Here is an 18698-nt window from a genome sequence, read left to right as displayed (position 1 = left end):
TTTAAAAGCGCTTTGGTATAGTGTTTGGGTTTTTTTTTTTTTTTTTGTCTGTTGCAGATCCCTTTTTACTTTCAGCACTTGTACTTCTGGGGTAGCACACGAATTACCAATGAAGTCAACTGTACTGTAAACTGTAGGAAGAGTTTCCCCACTGAGCAGCTGCTGCTTTTTCAGCTCCACCTCACTGTGGTTCAGGGAAGATTGTTAACAAGTCTCAAATTCTGCCCAGTAGAAGGTTTTGTTAATTTTCTGATTATCCTGATATAATCTTTAATGGCACCTTTGGGTTCCATTTCTTGCCTTACGTGAACTGAGTTTAGGGCAAAACCAGCCAGAAAGTAGCATAGCAAAATAAAGTTTGAAAACCCTTTCTCTTTAAACAGCCAGCTTGCTTTAAATTGCTGAAAGGTTTATCAAATTTCCTCCATAAATACCTAAATCTGTGCATTTTATTTTAGAATGATTATTATCTTATTTTCAAATGTTGGTCATCTTTTTATTGTATTTTCAAGTACGTAGGCTACATCTCAACGCACACCCCTCGAAGTGTGAATGCTTGCAAGTCTTAAACTAACTTGCGTGAAATCAGAGGAGGAACTTGAAGGAACAATGGGATCGAGGTGGTTCATTACGAGTGTTCAAAAGCAGGGGGTTCATCGACGGAGAGGAAGGAGACCCGTGTCATGTTGCTGAAACGGATTTGGGAGAGTTTACTTCTCTCGCGCAAATTCGCCATACAGTTCCCAAGCACAAGTTTTAAGGTGTGCTTTGGGACTTTTTGCCAAGCAGCAAGTGGTTGGAGTATGCATGTGTATGTAGTAACTGTGTTGGTAAAAGCAGTTGTGGAAAACTTTGACCTCATGTTGTAGGTTTAGTTTGAACTGGAGTGTTCTCATTTCTGTGTTTTCATAAATTTTCTGAATGCAGAATGAAGGCAGGAGGAAGTGGTAACAAGGTCTAACGGTGATGAGCTGAAGCTTGAAGATGTCTTTTATGTCATTGCCCTAGATTTATTCATAAAATGTGTGGAATGACCCAAACAAGTGTTGGAATTTGTTTTGCAGTAATAAGCAGTTCTTTCTCAAAAAGAATTATTCAGCTGAAAGCATTAATTGAATTGAGACCTTCCATCTTTGGCCATCATATCAAACTTGCTAGGAAGCAGTCCAGTTTTCCAGGCCACTGAAGCTGCATGTCCTGTAGCACGTGGATGAAATTAACTCCTGTCCTGTGCTGTGGCGAGGGTGCGTATGCCGATATACCCGATGTGTGCACGACAGTACCATTTCACTGCATCTTCCCAAACGAGCATGCTGCAGAATGTATCGCAGCCTTCATCTGGAACGTCGGTCCTCCTGCTGCTCGCTGTGGAGGCATGCAAGGGGGAAACCTGTTTGCCATTTACAGTGTTAGTGCTCAGACAGAAGTGTGCACTTGCAGGGAACATGTCTGTTTGTCTCCCTCTCTCATCTGCATTCTCCTCTCAGAGACGAAAGCAAACTGGATCCAGCCCATAGCTTTGCTGGGTGGCTCTTCCACAGAGCAAGTGGCTTCACTTAAATTCCTAAAGTGCACGCTTCTGTGGGGTCACCTGCTTCATTCCTTCACTGGAGTTCATGATGTGTTACCTGCTGTTAGAGACACGTGGCTAGAGATGGGGCTTGTTTACCCCAAGTGATCAGAAAATTCAGACATTTGTCTTAGTTGCTTTTTCATGAAAACCGCTGAGTAAGTGCTCGCTGAGGAGTGCCCTGCCATGAGAATAGCAGAGCACGTTTGAGGCTGTCGGGGCAGTGTAGATTGTAGCGCCTTACCCAGCTGTGTGGACTGCAGGGGTGGTGATGCGCGTTTCCGAAGGCTGCTGAGCACTGATGGAGGTTTGTGAGAATACAATAGTCACTTGAAGGTGTTTGCTGGTGTGGCCTCCTTAATGGCAGTCTTTACCAAAACTACTTTTGAACACTCTTGAGTAGTTTAGCCTTGCTAATGAAGAATGCCAAAGAGAAGAATGTTCTGAAGGAAATTTGCTGGCCTGTTACCGGTTGGCATTCACATCCTGCGCTTTGGGGAGTGAGTTTAGCATCCTCATGCTCCGCGTTCGGCCTGCACATGTTGGAGTCTGTGACAGCGCCATCTCATTTATACAGGTGTTCGCTATTAGGTGTTCCACCTACAGACAACTGGTGACTCCTGAAGAAGTTGAGATTTTGCAAGCTAAGCCTGTAGAACACCAATAAGAGAACCAGCCTGTGCAGTGAAATACATGGGTATAGTGGGGATTAACTGTGAATTCCACTTCACCTGGATGTGGAATCTGTCATAGAAGATAGGAATCAGCTGGCATGTAGGAGCTGTCAAATTGAAAAGCAGACACTAAGGTGCTGCATAGAGCCTGGAAGGAAGAATTTGTGGCTGTGGCCGTGATAAGACACTGCTACCATCGGTCACTCAATTATGTGACACATGCAGTGTTCCTAAATCCTCGTATGTAATTTTTTGCAAGTGTTTGTGTTTTGTTTAGAGTTACAAAGAACACATTTTCTACAGAAAATGAATGTTGAGATGATGTTATGCCATTCCCAGATAAATGAAGTTCTCGTAACGAGGCATGTAGATGGGTAGAGAGCACTGAATAAAAGGAGTAAGTCAGTGTCCCTGAAACCCTGGTGTTCTGATCTGTGACTTTGGGGGTTATAGTTCAAATACCAAGTACAGAAACCTGACGCCTCTGCAGGCTGGGGCTTGAAAGCTGAGTGAAACTGCTGAGAACGGAGACATCGAAGCTTGCTGCTTTGTACCTCATGTGCAGGTGCTGGTGCTCCACTGCATCCTGGGGTAAAGTGATGGAACTGTTGTAGCTGTAACTGTGTGGGTGCTCAGTCCAGTGGTGGATGAAGGATAAGTCGGAGTGAAAATGACCATCTTGTCTTTGTCTCGTCTACAGCGTTCTCCTTTTAGAAATGATTTTCCTTAGAACAAGCACCGAAGCAGATTGTTTGAGTTAGCCCCCTTCCTCTCTGTGGCAGTAACGGTTTGGTGAGCCTCAGTGCACCTTTGGTTTTAATGCATTGCTGAAGTTCTAAATTAATGATCATCATCTATCATTAGTGATCCAGTAAACCCTAGGGTGGGTTGTGGGAACCGAATGATAAGTATTACCGTGCACAGCACTAAGTGTTTATCCGACAAACTCCTTTATTTGTGGAAGAATTAAAAAGCATATAAGATCTCTGGAACGGTGACAGGATACTGGAATTTTTAAACTTTTGTGAATGATACTCAGCGATTGTCAGGATAGTAATTTCGTTGTGTTTAAAACAAGAAAGACTGTGATGAACTTCCCAGGGCTACCTTTTGTCTTGTAGAACATGGTCCTTAGCGTGTCCTCCACAGACCTGTGCTGTGCTTTCGTCTTTTACATACCGCTAAGAGGAAACTACTGAACTTCATTGTCTTACTAGAATTTAAAGTTCTCAGTGATGCTTCTGCTCCTTACACTTTTTAGTAATGAGAACTTCATGTGATCCAAGTGTATCGTCCAGTCTTTAGAAAATCCTTGGTAAGATCTGAACTTTAGGCAGCCGACTTCAGTTTTTCCTTCTTTGAGATGTATAGTATTATGTAAAAATGCCCCCAAAACCCCAAACAACCACTCGACAAACAAGTAGAACCCCGGAGCCCCTTGTTCATGTTCCTCCGAGTGATTTCTCAGACAGGTAGAGGTCGGTGGCAGAACAGAAGCTCTCCTGGTAAGGGTCGGCTTTGGCACTGGGAGCCAGTAGCAGCAGGAGGCTGTAGGTTGAGACTGAGGACTTGTGTGTTTGAATTAAGTTCTGCATTTCTTTACCATGCTAATTGTGATATTTCAACCTCACATTTGCAGAATAAAGAAGCAATTCTGTGTCTTAAAACTGTTGGTTTTCTTCCCAGCCATCTATTAAGGTGTTCAGGTTTTTCTTGCTGCTTCCTTTTTTTCTGAAGGATTTGCCTTCACAGTACCAGAAAAGAATTGCGTAACTTCCAATTACTTTATCAGTGGCTGATGAGGGCTTCAGGATATAGAAAAGGTGTTTGGTTGTGGATTTGTTTTTAAGTGCAGTTTCTTTGACGTGTCCAATTCTTCTTCATGTTTTGCCTGACGTACTTCCCTGTGGAGACAGTAATTTTCTTTGAAAGGATCAGATAGTCGTTCCTAGAAAGAAAGAAACATTAACCTTAAAATGGTCACAATATCATATTTTATATCAATTTTTATTGTATGCAGGAAAAAAAAAGTACTTCCACACATCTTACTTTCTTCCAGGTTTGATGTCAAATGTTCTTTCACTTCAGCAAACAACATTTCTAGGGTTTGGGTTTTTTTTAGGATTTGAAGAAAAACAGTTTTGTCATCCAAAGGAGTTACTGTCAAATTGTACCTGATACTTACAGTTAAGATTTATGTACAAGTCTTTCAAATCTCTAAAGCATAATAAGACTGCAGGAGTTGTTTATTCCGATACTCAAGATTATCAAACTGAGGTATCCTGGCTCTTGAATGAGACAGAGATACACGTGTGTGTTCTGTATATAAAAACGCTGACTTTGTCAGATAAACTGCCTCATATAATTGAATTTTAAAAGGTAACTGAACTTTTCAAGCCTAAATATAGAAGAGAGATCTGTGCTAATGTGGGTACAGTTTGGGAAGCTGGTTGGGACTGCAGAATTGTGCCAGCTGGGTTTATACACAGATAAATGAAGGCAGGCCAGTCTGCAGTGAGGTGAACCACAGAGCATGACAGACAGCGCCTGGGAAGATGGAAACAGGAGGGAGTTTGACGTTAAACTGCTTCTGTTTTACTGAGTACACGCCTGCAGTGATGAGGGCAGCCAAATCTGAAGTAATACTTCTTAGCAAAATTGCAGGGAATGTTTTTTGGAAATGTGAGTCGCTGGAATGCTTACACATTCGTGAAAAAAGAGGGAGTGCCCTTTTGGGGAGGTCTCCCCAGCCTCTGGATTAACATTCTACCAATCTGTTACAGTGTCAAACCAAGCATGAGGTTTGGGTTTACTTCTGTCGTGAGTAAATCACAGGCTTGAAGTTAGTTGATAATGTTTTTGCTGACGAAAATGTCTTGGAAAGACTTAGTAATTTCAGAGACAATTGTAAACAAAGAGGCATTTTCCTCTGAATTAAGGTGAGGGAATGGAATCTTACTGCATTATACATAGCTCTCGCCCTCCTGCAGTTTGTCCATCCCATTCTCTTCCCTGTCTCCTACTTGCATAAACAGCAAATTCTTGGTTCCGTCAGGCTTTAGTCCTATTTTAGTATTTCAGATCTTTATTTTTTTTGCTGATCCACGTTCTTTGGGGTGCCGATAACTGACAAAGGTACAATCAATCAAGATTACACTCCTTTGCCTCTTCCCAAAAGGCACGCCAGAATTTTGGGAAGGAGAAGGAGCTTGAACTCTCCTCGATGGGCTGTGGCAGAGGTGCCACTCATCATGCAGAGTGACGGACTCTGCAGAATGCTGATCTGCTGTCATGCGAAGAACATCTCTCAGTCCTTTCCTTACCGCAGTTGTTTCAGAGGCAGTTAGGAGCAAGACCAAAGACCGTGATATGAAATGGCGTGTATTTTCTCATGGACGTTAGTTTGCTTTATTGGTCAGGTCAGTGTTCTGCACTCCCCTCAGCTGCAGAGCACACCCGCGTCAGAGTGTGTTGCCTTTCAGAGGTTGCTTTAGTATATTCCTGCTTATCTGTCTTACCTCTCAAAATACAAAACTTAACCATGGAAACCTTCCCCTTGTTGTTTGGTCTTTGAGATTTTATTTCTCTAAACCAAACCTTGTTGTTTGCCTATTGTGTTTCAGATTAAATACCTTGAAAAAATTCTGAATTCCTCCCTCATCTCCATCCACGATCCTGTTGGTTTAATATTCATGGTTTTTTGCAGGAGCAGATAATGGAGGGACTACATCTGGTGGCACATCGGGAATTCCTCCCAGCAATCCTTCTGGGAACTCCAAGTCAGCGGCAAGGAACCTGGGCTCCTCAGCTGGAGAGAAGGAGGAAGGGAAGAAGGTCAGACGACAGTGGGAATCATGGAGCACAGAAGACAAAAATACTTTCTTCGAGGGACTGTATGAGGTACGTGTGGAGGAAAATACCAAGCTTAGATGGCTTCACTTAGTATCTGGATATTCCTGAAGAAGGTTGATTCAGCTGAGATTTGCAGAAGCAAAATGCACACATATACACAGCATTTGTTTGTGGATATGTGTCTATACCGTTGGCTGCAAACCAGCTGTCAGTCAAAGCCATATTCCAGCAGTCTCAAACCTCTTTGCTTTGAATTACACAGGAAATACTTGTGAGTTTTATTCGTGAATGTTTATAATCATTTCAGTTATTTTTCAATGTTTCTATTTCAAATGAGAAATAATGTCCCCATCTCAACTTTCAAAAGTGACACACTTACGCTGTTATATTAATATTACCAAACCAGAAAATACATTCTAGAATGTATTTTATCGTAGGCACTACATTAGTCTTTGCCCATGGCAAGGTCTGAACCAGCTCAGTGCTAGGGCTGAGAGACCAAGAAAAGTTAGAGCATCTTATCTTGTATGACTCCTCCTGGTAGTCCTGTTGCTATGATCACTTTAGAAGTGGGAAAGCAGAATGAGTGGTCATGGGTTTTCTGGGCACATGTACATGTTAAAAACGACGCGGGGGGCTTAGACACAATCCAGCCACACGTACCAGTGTGGTATCAACTGGTGTCCCGTTTATTCCCAGATAGCTCTGTTTTTATACCATAGCTAATTCATTAGTAAACACCGTTACATCATAGCTAAACATTATGATTCGTCACTGGTTAAAAAAGTTAATTCATTAGTAATCGGTTACATCATTTGTAGGCAGTACGATTCGTTACTTGTCATTAATTATGTATTAGGCTTATGCAAAGCCCTCCCTTTAATTACCTCACTTAGAAAACTTATTCAACACACCTGCTCAAATTTAATAAGCATTTTGACCTTGCCTCAGAGTTCTCCCTTCTCAGCAGTTTTTTAACCAAGGATCCTTGCTAATTAAAGTTTTGATAGCTGAGCTGCAGAGCTCCGATAAGTGATTTCAAACAAAGAACTTTGTAAAACTGCACTTTTGCTACCTGAGAGCCGAGGTTCTGTTAGCTACTAAAGCAGACTTTTAAAAGCAGCCTTTAAGCGAACTTTAGAATTATAGCTTTGCTAACTCAGAGTAAGATTCTGGATTGCCCAGAATATGTCCATTTCCTTGAAGAAATCCCACGTGTACATCTCTAAAAAGTCTTTTTAGTGAAAGGGGTGATTCACATCTGTGTCTTTCATGTACAAGGTGAAGACTTAAACACTTTTTTCTTTGACTCCTCTGTTTTTCAGTAATACACCTGGGAATCATGTGATTAAATCCCTCCAAAGAAAACTTTTTTTGTGAATGCTGAGGAAAGAGTTCAGAAATTTGCTTTAAATGGATTTGGGATTCGGTTTGTTTGGTCTTTCACTCCCATTTGTTTTGTGTCACTACCTTTCAAAAGGTTTTCACACTTTGTATTTAAATCAGTTCCAACTCTTTTGAATGGTAAGAACTTTCCTGATAGCAGGAGTTTACTGCTAACATACGTATAGAGATTTTGTGATAGCAGGAGTTTAATGATAATGTATATAAAATTAAATTTTCCTCTTTGAACTCCGAAGATTTTGTAGGGCTTAGCTAGTTTCAAAGAGACTCAAAGGTTTCTCATTTTTTATTTTTATTTTTGCCCTGAGAATAAACTTCTGAATGACTCAGTGTAACAGTGTGTTTTCTGTGAGAAGGTTTTAAATTTTATTAAAAAAAAATTACAATCTTTTCCTCCATTAGTTGAAACTCAAATTTTGTACTCCTGATAACCAGAACATGAAATTTGCTGTAAATCGAAGTGTAGCTGTTAAATATAATACGCTTTTCATTCACCCTAGTCCAAAATGGAGGTAGGAGGGAGAGGGGGGGAAATTGCAGAAGAAACTGAAGAGAACCAAGTGAGAAAGTTGGTACTTAGAAATGTGCTGAGGAGCAGAATTGAAAGTAAAGTTTGCTTGTTTTTTAAAAAATTGCTGCCAACTGACAGTTTTTATTTCGAAACGGTTCAAGAAATTGGAAAGTAAATTATCGGGCATCTCTAATGAGTTTTATGTAAAATGCAGGAAGCCAGTGTCATTCTTTGGCTGTTGAGCTCTGATACCCGCGAGGTTTTTTTTATGACCATTGAAATTTAATTTTTTGAAGTCTCTCATGACGTTTGACTTGTCTTATGCTAAGACAGGAGTTGGGCTTTGACTATGTGGGTTTGTTCTGTTCATTCTTCAGCATGGGAAGGACTTTGAAGCTATCCAGAACAACATCGCCCTGAAGTACAAGAAGAAAGGCAAACCAGCAAGCATGGTGAAGAACAAGGAGCAGGTCCGCCACTTCTACTACCGCACCTGGCACAAGATCTCAAAGTACATTGACTTTGATAATGGTTAGTATGCAATGGAGCGGGCATTGCGTAGAGCCCACACCCTCCTGGGGGTGCAGTCCTGCCTTTCACTGCCGCCAGGGAGGGTAGGCATGGTGGAGGAGAGGAAACAAGGGCTGAACTGGATGTGTGTGAACAAGTCTGCACATGGCTACACCAAGGTTCCTGTGATTTGAAAAAGACTACTCCAAAACTGCTGTTGGTATCACAGCATTTATATCAATTCAACACTCCGTAGTAAATGCTGGTCCTACTAGTAACACTGGGGAAAAGCCACGTTCAAGGAAATGTTTTTCTGTTCTCAGGAACATGTATTTGAGGCCTAAATGTTGGTCAGGCATGACCTCGTTGAGCAAATCGACTCCAGCACTACTTTGCACTTCTTGTGGGAAGGTCGAAATAAACAACCCAGTGTGAGCGTAAATGGTGTCATACTTGTTCAGGCTTGAAAAAAGCCTGAAATTGTACCCTGGGTTCAATAACATATGATTCCCAGTGCCATATTCCCCTGGAATTTCTTGGTTTTTAAGCAACTCTGTTTAACATCAGCAAAAGTTTGGGTAGTAAATTTGTCTACACAATTTGTGGCCAGAGCCTCTCAAAGTAAAAATAACTCATTAATGAGAAATGAATAGGAGTGGAAAGAAGCTGAGGGAATACAAAGGGAGTGAACAGTATCAGCTCGCTGGGGAATTCTGCCTGTTCCTGAGGTGAGGTTATCTAAAGGAGGACTTCTCATCTAAACTGCTTATCAGATGGTGCATTTTTTAGTTCCTTTTTCTAAACAAGACAGCATTTTAAGGTGAAACAAGCCATTAGTATTTTATTTAAAAACAAGTGTTACAGAAAACATGGTATGGAAGAACTTTTTTTAAAAAAAAGAGAAAATTATGTTGTTGAGAAACTTCACCTGTGTTCTGGATAACATAAATTTCTGGTTCTACACTATCGACTCTGAGATCTTACTGGCTGAAGCACATAAAAACTTAGACTCTAGAAGTTGCATTAAATCTCTAAGGTGCATTGGTGTGCTCAGAAGAGATTCGGTGTCCTCTGAGAAATTCAGACCTACTTCTTAATTTTCACAGCAGGAGTTCTGTACACATTTTCTTGGGGCATCTGGACATTTCCTTTAGAAATTGTAACCAGTTACTAGAGTTAGCTTTACTATGAATTAGCTTTACGTTGCATATTTGTTTAAATTCTATGGCAACTGCTTTTTTTTTCCTATAATCTAAAAAATGTTCCATTTCCCAACAAGGAAATTGGTGAGCCGGTCCCACGATAGCGTTTCTTGAACCAGAATTTAGTCTTACCTTTGTTTATTGAAATTAGTATCTGCAATGTAGCTGTGTACGAGTGCCTGCGACCCACATCTCACACCTCTTCTGCTTTTCAGTTTTTTCTCAAGGGCTGAAAAAATCCTCCCTGGAGCTTTATGGCTTGATCTGCTATGGGGAACTAAGGAAAAAGATTGGGGGATGTGAGTATGAATGACTTAAAATCATTTTTATATGGCAGAATCAGAAGTGTCTACCCTCAAAGCTGGCGATGTCTAGTGCAGCTTCACTTCAGGGTTATGCAGAATTTTGTTCATTGTCCTCTGTTGCAGTAATCCCTGTACTGCTGTGTCATTAAATGTATGTTTATTTTTAAAGACCTTCTTAGACTACTGCATTACTCCCCTCTTTCTTTGACTGATTTCTTAGCTTTCGCTATCTGTAGAATGCCGTGCACGTAATGCCCACAGGTGGCAGGCAAAGGGGTACACAGCTTGGATTATCTGCTTCTTGTTATTGAAAATTAAACAATTAAATGTGTAAATTATGTCATTTGCACCCACAGTTATTAAAAAATCGAGGAGGGTGTCATTCTTTAAATCTTTACTTACTGAATCCTGAAGATGCAAAAGTGTCACAAATCATAATCAGAAATAACACCTTCACTGGCTCAGATGCAATCTGACCGTATGGATCCTGGAGCTGCTCTTGTCTGTGAGGGTGGGTGTAGGCAGGTGCGTGTCATGCCAACGCTCTCCTGTTTTCTGGAAGTTGATAAGTTGCATATGCAAGATACTGGAGCTTAGGCTTAGTACCATGTTGATAGAACCACGGACTGGTTTGGGGGGAAGGGACCTTCAAAGCTCACCCAGTCCCACCCCCTGCAGGGAGCAGGGACATCTGCACCCAGAGCAGGGGGCTCAGAGCACCAAGGAACAACCTGACCTGGGATGGTGCTGGGGCTGGGGCTTCTCCCACCTCTCAGGGCAACCTGGGCCAGGGTTTCACCACCCTCAGCAGCAACAATTTCTTCCTTCTCTCTAGTCTGAATCTCCCTGTTTTAATTTAAACTATCACCCCTTGTCCTGTCCCAACAACCGCTGCTGAAAAGTCTGTCCCCATCTTTCTTAGAGGGTTGGGAGGGACCTTTAAATATCATCTAGCTCGACCCCTCTCCGTGGGCAAGGATATCTTTCACTAGGTCAGTTTGATCAAAGCCCCATCCAACCTGGCCTTGAAAACATCCAATGATGGCACATCCACAACCTCTCTGGGCAACCTGCGCCAGTGTCTCACCACCCCCATAGGGAGACTCTCTTCCATAGATCTAATCTAGACCTACCCTCTGCCAGTTTAAAACCATCACCCCTTGTCCTGTCGGTACCAGCCCTGCTAAGAAGTCTCTCCCCAGCTTTCGGACAAGGGAGAAGAGAGAGCCTTGCAGCACTGACAGGCTGCACTCAGGTCTCCCCGCAGCCTCCTCTGCTCCAGGCTGAACCCCCCCAGCTCTCTCCCCTCTCCTCCCAGCAGAGGCTTTCACCCTCCGCCAGGCTGAACCCCCCCAGCTCTCTCCCCTCTCCTCCCAGCAGAGGCTTCCACCCTCGGGTCACTCCTGGGGCTCCCCTGGTCCCGCTCCAGCAGCTCCGTGTCTCTGCTGGGCTGAGGAGCCCCGAGCTGGCCCCAGCGCTGCAGGGGGGTCTCCCCAGAGCAGAGCACAGCAGAGGGGCAGCACCCCCTCCCTCCACTTGCTGTCCATCCTTGTTTCTGTGCAGCCCAGGTTATGTTTCCTGTGGCTTTTAGGGCTTCCAGCCTATAAAGAGCTCTACTGTGGCCAGCCTGGAGAACGGGCAGAGGAGTGTGCACTGTGTGTGCCAGTCCATGCATGGATACCTTCTTAGCTGTCACTTTCCCATTTGTCCCCAAGTTGTTTGTAGAGCCAGTGTTTTATCATAGTGCATCTTCTACGTAATTTTCCATGGCTCCCAAATTAAGACATCAAAATCCTTTCACTTCTTTGAAGTCATACTGGTTTACAAAGTGCAAAAGACAAGAAAGCTGTAATGAGAGGACTTGTACAATTCCTAATGGAATCCTGGTATTTGGGCAGGGCTTTTTTTGCTATATTATTTCCTCACCTTGAATTTTTATTATAATGTGCCATGAATGAGACTGTCACGAATGTTCAAGCTGACGTTATTCTGTTTGTTCCAAGACCCCCAGTCGTAATTCACTTTGGGGAAACAATTATGAACTGTTTCATGACAAGGAAGGTGCAGAGGCAAGACAGATTGCATTGTCAGTAGAAACTGATATTAGTGTTTCTTCCCTGTATCCACATCTTGTCTTAGAAGCACCAACAGACCCTCCTTGCTGTGCCTGGAATAGGGTTTCACACAGTCACCATGGCAATGCATGCATGCTCTCTGCATCGGTCTTTTTATAACTTCGGTACTTGATGATGTATTTTACCCAGCATCGCTTGGAAAATTTGAGTCTCTTGAGACCAGATGGGCTTAAGCTGTGGCCTCTACACCCCGTTTACGGGAGGTCAGATCTGCTCTGCAGCTGGTGAAGGTCGTTTCCTTCTCTATTTTTTTTTCTTTTTTTCCTCGTGGTATTAACCCCGTCTCATCTTCCCACAAATTGAGGTGACTTACGTAGAGCTATTGAGGAACAGAAGTATGTCAGGAAGACTTTCAGCATCGCCAGTTATTCAGTAAATAGATCCTGGCCGAACTATCATAGGGAATATAAATGAAGTTACCATAATGTCCTTTTAAAAATGTGCTGTATAACGCGTAGAAGAAAAGTGTGGGTTACGTGTGCATTTTATTCTTTTTATTTACTCTTTTTTATTGCATTCAGCACTGTGAGGGCTTGATGCTCTTTCATTATGCTGTGCTGCCTTAGCAACAGAGGTTGAACAAGACGGGGAAGCTTTTCTTTTAAATACTGCAGTGTCACCTTAATGCCCAGCAACACAAGATGACTGTAGCTCCCAAACTAGGGTCATTTAATCCATGAGAAAAATGTAATTTTGGTGGCAAGGATGGTGTAAATCTTGCACACTGTGAAAACAGAAGCTTTTCAGAAAGGGTATGTTATAGCCCATTTATCACGGTAATCCTATGTGAGAATGAAATGTAATAGCTTGGAAAACCGAACAGGACACAAAGAAAGTCATGACTGTACCGCTTAGAATCCTAATTGCCTGTGTTATCCCCTTTCCTGTAAAGGTATGGATGACAAGAACGCAGCTAAACTCAATGAGCTCATTCAAGCCGGGTAAGTAAGAACTTATTCCTGAAATTCTTAAAACTTGGTTGTTCAGCAGCTTGATTGTCGAATTGGTCAACCAGAGTCTGCAGGGCATTTCTTACTCTTTCGGAGCCACAGTTTGACATTTTCCATTCGTGGTTCATTTTTTTTCCTCTCCTTTACCATGAAGCCATTAATTGTTATTGGTAAGAAATGATGGGTGAAGTTAAAGTAATGAAATGAGAATTCATTATAGGAGTTACAGCATTATAACTGTGTTGATTCATTATAGGGAATATAGACTCATAGAATCACTGAGGTTGGAAAAGACCTTTAAATCCATTGAGTCCCCCCGTTCCCCAGCACTGGCAGGTCCCCCCTGACCCCTGTCCCCCAGCAGCACCTGCACACGGCTGGGAAACCCCTCCAGGGATGGGGACTCCACCACTGCCCTGGGCAGCCTGCGACACGCCTGCACAACCCCAACGGGACAGAAATGGCTCCTCAGGGACAGCCTCAACCTCCCCTGGGGCAACTGGAGGCCGGTTCCTCTCGTCCTGTTGCTTGTCTCTTGGGAGAAGAGACCGACCCTCTCCTTGCTCCCGCCTCCTCTCAGGCAGCTGTAGAGACCACAAGCACTGTCCCTCTAGATTGCTTGAAGCCCATTGTAGTTTGCGGAAAAGGGAATTAAGGGGTTTGTTCCTCACTCTCCAAGCAGCACACCTGAATCTAGAGAGCCACGATGCTCCTAAAATGTGTTTTAGGGAGCAAAGAGAACAACAGTATTGGTGCTGTAGCGTCAGGGCGAAAACTCCCATGTGAAGCTCTTAACGTTGTTTTGTCAAAACGACCCGTGTTCAGTGTTGCTTTGGTTACTGAACGGTGTGCTTTGCCTGCTGACCTCTAACCTGTGCCGTCCTCACTCCGTACTCAGGGAATAGAGTCGTTCCTGCTCCTCTTTTAAGGCTATCGATGGTTTTGCATTTGTTTTCTTCCCTACAATACAATCTTTCTCCTACATATTTTTTTCATGCTTTTTTTCCTGGGTTTTTATCCTAGGTCTTGGTGGGTGGTTTTTCTTTGGCCTCTCTGCCTTCTAAGCACAGAGACAAATGCAGCCAGGAGCTGCTGCTGCTCCGTTGTTCCTTTGCGAGGGGCTTGGTGGTGGTAACTGGGTATCTGCAACCCGTGGCTGCAGCTGAGCAGGTGCTAGACAAATTAATCAGGAACAACTACCAGGAAGCCTGATGCAATAAATGCTTTATGACTAGCTAGTTAGGATTTTCCTCCTTACTTCTCTTTCTTGATCAGATGAGCTCTGCCGTTCTAGATGGATCAAAGAGCCCTTTGAGGGTTCAGGCCCTCTTCTTCCAGTCCCCTTCAAGTCATGTGACAGAACAATTTCCACAAGGCTTGACTGGCTTGTTAATCTAAGAGGAAATAATGTTCTCTGCACAAAGCCCTTCTCACTTGCCCCCTTGGGCTGCCCAAGTTACCACCACGATAATAATGGTAACGCTGTTTCTGAGTCTTCACTTGCATGCAGCTGCTTCAGGGGCGCATGTCATAGATAGGTGCTAAAATCAAGAAACAGGAGGAAAGTCTTAACATGTGCCACTAGTCAAAAGAATTTGCCATTTTAAAGTAGTGTAAATTTCCAATTCAGCAGCCTGTTCCAAGGTGCATCGATGTATTGGGTTTATTTTCACTGGCTTTAGTTGATTTTGTGTGAGGCTGTTCAGAAACCGTGTTTTCTGTTCGAACAGGAGGGAACATCTAGGCATGTCTTCACTAAGCCAGGAAATGGTTACAGCCGTAGGTTTGCTGTAACGCTGTAATTGTCTTCCTTGTTCTTGTAAGGAGTCAATACTTTGGTGTGCTCATGCAGCAACACTGTTTTCTGTACAACCGTTCTATCATGCTCCCAGAGCTGGCGTTTTCGAGCGGTTGGGTGCATTTGTGCCTCCTCTCGTCTGAACACAAGCTTTATAAAATAAATCACTGTGATGAGCAGCATTACTGGTAAGAGAGTAAATGTATCTTTTATTGAATCCACGTAGTTAAAGGCAAAAGGTATTTGTTGTGAATCATGAGGATGTGTTACTTTAGCATAAAACTATGTAAAGGAGGAGGGGTGTCTAGGAGCTGTAGTAAAGTTGAAGACTTTAGTCCTCAGCTGTTTTTTCAGTTGCTGTTCTTGGAGGAAATAATAATAAGCACTGGATGAAGAAATGTAATATGTATCTAGAGTTTTTATTCACTGCAAAATCTTTAGATTCTGCCAAACCCTTCAGGTTTTGTACTGGGCCCTCTTACACTGGGGTGCCACTTCTGACTGCTGGCTGAGACCAAAGTTTGGACTCACAAAGAAAAGTGGAGATTCTCCACTTAAAGGTTCAGACCCAAGATAGAAGTCCAAACGCTGACCAACCAGATTTGAGAGCAGCAGAATTTGTAGCTGAGTTTCCAGTCTTTATACACTGCCGACCCTCTTAACTTGACATAAGTGTGTTTGGGCTGATAGGTACTGATGTTGTCCTCACTTGTACTGAAATTGGTTTATTTACGCATTGAAAAAAGAGGGTGCAGATGGTTAAACTTATTTGCAGGAGATTTATTTTCTAAAAAGTGCCGAATTTCTGGTAAAGTCGTATCTGCACTTTACTATAATGACAGGGGGATATTGAGCTTCATGTGCTGAGGCTGAGGGGTCCCTTGCAATGACCAGCAGGAAGAGCGTTACCTTAGGTCACTGTCTAATGTCCGCTGGTGTGGCTCTGTCCTCTTCTAAGAGTCTTTCCACTGGCAGTGGTGGGACCCACCATCTTCCAACAATTCCAGTTAGAGTTAAGTTGAAAGAGGAAAGGTGACAGCAGCTGTAGTGTTGTCTGCTCTTGCAGATGTAAAGATAGGAAGACTATTTAAAACCAGGCAAGTAGCTCTTGGGCCTTTTTTCCTTTTTAAGTAGCACTACTGCTAGTTTCTTCTCAGCACTTGAGAGCCTTCTCCTCTGTTCATTAGTTGAGCTGTCACTACTGCTGTGTCAGAGCTGGTTAGAAAGAGTGAGGGCTGATACTTCCCGCTGGTTTCTCATAGCTCAGTGCAGCTTGAGGAAATCTGCCTTCCAGCCCTGGGATGTTCTGAACATGTGGAAACTCACAGCTTAGTAACTGAAACTTTGGAGCTGCTCATCTTACCAACTCCACCTTCTCACGTCTGGCTTCCCTTCTGCTGTCCTTACGCCAGTTCCCCTCGTGGCAGTGTAGACAAGTGCGCTTTCCGCCTGGTGGTGTCTTCTCTACAGCAAGATTTTATTTTTCCCTATGCTATAGGAACGTTCTCTGCAATTTCTTTCATTTTACTAGCAAGGACTTCAGTCCCGCTGCTTCTATCCCAGCTGATCCTTACTGCCTGAAGCAGTAGGTAGTACCTGCTGCCACCAGTACCTTTGGTCTCAGTGCTTGTCATTTAAGTCTTTAAAACACAGAGCTGAGTGAAGAAATCAAATAGTTCCACGGTGTGAAAACAAAAATCAATTCTTGCTTTTAAGGATCCTTATAGCTCTTAATGAAGCTAAAAACTAGTGAAGTGATACTGTAGAAGTTACTTTGTTCAGATGCCTGCACAAGCTGTTGGACCTCATTTCTGCAGCAGATGTGGTGTTGATATTCCAGAATGGAGGACTCTTCAACAACTTTTCTTCCCATAATTAGGAGTTAGGAGTAAAGAGGAGACTAAAGCAAACCCACTTGTCTTGTGTGAAGAAGCTGTCTGTAAGAGTACTGACTCTTGAACCAAAGTAACGTAATTCTGGTCTGCTTTACCAAGTAGCAGCGCCTTCCTAGACAGCCCAGTGTTTCCTGAGAGTCTGGCAGGGTGGCAAGAGTAGCATTTCTGTAATGAAAAGTAAGGTCGTAGAAACGATTGAATGCTCTTGTGAATCTGTACTGCAAACCCTTCATTTCTTTGTTCGTTCCTTAGCCAAGGTTGCATTTGACGGAGTCCCTAGTATGTGGGTATTCACAAACTTTTGTTAGTGGTGCCCATAAATACTTCTTTTTCAACGTATCCAGGGCTACGACTGTTCGTTACAAAGGCAGAAACCTTCGCATCAAAGCTCCGATGTGCAGAGCTTTGAAGAAACTCTGTGATCCAGATGGTGAGTAAGAGACACTGGAAGGTGAATGGGTTTTAACAGATGGTCAGAAGAACACGGGGGAGCGCGGGCCTCTTTGGATGTGTGCGTTGCTGGCAGGGGAGTTTGTTCTATTTCACGTTTGTGTTCGGCGGAGATATGGCCCTATCGTCATATTTATCCTGTTTGCTTGTATAATCCCAATAACTGAGGATGCATCTAGCTCTCTGAGTCTTGGAGTATGTCACTAGCTAAACCAAAGGGAAATGGCTGCGCCAGACAAGATCGCCAGTGCTTTATCAGTTGTGCTTTCACTGGGTGTGAATATGGTGGCTGTACCAGTGAAGAAGCAATAGTATGTTGTTTACTGTAGAAAATTGTTTACTGTTGAGCGTTTTGGATATTTTTAACCTTCTCCAATTCAGTTCTGTGTGATCTTTTTAAAATCATACTAGTTTCTTCCTCCTCATTCCCTGCCCCCCAATAAGTAGAATTAGTGCAGTTTAAAGGTCTGAAATACTGTGCCCGTTTGGAGTTTCCAGCCACCTGATTTTGACACGGCTTGTTCAGCTGGATGCTGCAGTACCACTGCAGTGCCCAAGGAAGAAGCCAGGCATACTGGAACAGGAGATAGTCTAAGGCACAGGTTCCACTGGCAAAGCTGAGCCACCTAAGTTATCTTCAGGGGATGCTGATGTCTGTGATGCTGTTTTTCATGGAACTGAGCATGTGGTGTTCTGACCAAGTTGCCCTTACTTTGACCCATGCCCTTTGTGCTTCACCTCCCTTCAGGTGTTAGTGATGAAGAGGACCAGAAGCCAGTACGCCTTCCTCTCAAGGTCCCTGTGGAGTTGCAGCCACGAAATAATCATGCGTGGGCTCGAGTACAGAGTCTTGCCCAGAATCCACGGCTTAGGTAATGAAGAACTGATGATGGTGCTCAGAACAGAGAAATAAATGAGCAGCGTTTGAGCATCTTCCTCTCTCTGCAGGGTTCTCTTTCCCACCTGGGCAGTTCATCTTCGATAATGCAGTTGCCTAAATGTGCTTATTGTGAAGGCTTTGTGCAACCACAGTTTGTGATTGTTACAAACATGAGATACCAGACTCAGATGACATTGCTCTTTGTATCTTTTAATTTGAATAATGACAGGCGCTACTAGAGTTGGACATGAATATACTTTGTGCCACTTACACCCAGTTGTCAGAGCAGAGTGTGAGTAAACTGGAGGAATGCAGCACTAGTGCGGTAAAATCTGCATGGAATGTACATGAGGCAGGCACATGGGAGGGCAGTAAAACAACCAGCGGTCAGAGGTGCCTTCACCAAGACTCTGAACATGTCAACTGCAACACAGGGATGCCAGCAGAAAGGGAAGTATTTGTAGCTTAATCACCTCCCACAAAATGTAGTCGGTGTGTTGCTTCAGCGTCATCAGTGGCTCTTCATCCTAGCGCTTACAGCCAGTCCAAAACCCGGGGCAGC

General features: G+C 43.3%; 1 protein-coding gene across 1 annotated transcript in view; it reads left to right on the top strand.

The window, feature by feature from the left end:
• CRAMP1L (Crm, cramped-like (Drosophila)) overlaps positions 1-18698 on the top strand; it is a 41187-nt gene that overhangs the window by 3013 nt on the left and 19476 nt on the right. The window contains exons 3-8 of the mRNA XM_010141573.1: positions 5951-6144; positions 8389-8542; positions 9939-10022; positions 13056-13104; positions 17151-17236; positions 18005-18128. Coding sequence (XP_010139875.1) covers positions 5951-6144; positions 8389-8542; positions 9939-10022; positions 13056-13104; positions 17151-17236; positions 18005-18128 — 691 coding nt within the window. The remainder of the gene's footprint in view (positions 1-5950; positions 6145-8388; positions 8543-9938; positions 10023-13055; positions 13105-17150; positions 17237-18004; positions 18129-18698) is intronic.

Source organism: Buceros rhinoceros, unplaced genomic scaffold, assembly GCF_000710305.1.
Source record: "Buceros rhinoceros silvestris isolate BGI_N320 unplaced genomic scaffold, ASM71030v1 scaffold20138, whole genome shotgun sequence".
Lineage (NCBI taxonomy): Eukaryota > Metazoa > Chordata > Aves > Bucerotiformes > Bucerotidae > Buceros > Buceros rhinoceros.
This window is presented reverse-complemented; position numbering and strand designations above follow the sequence as displayed.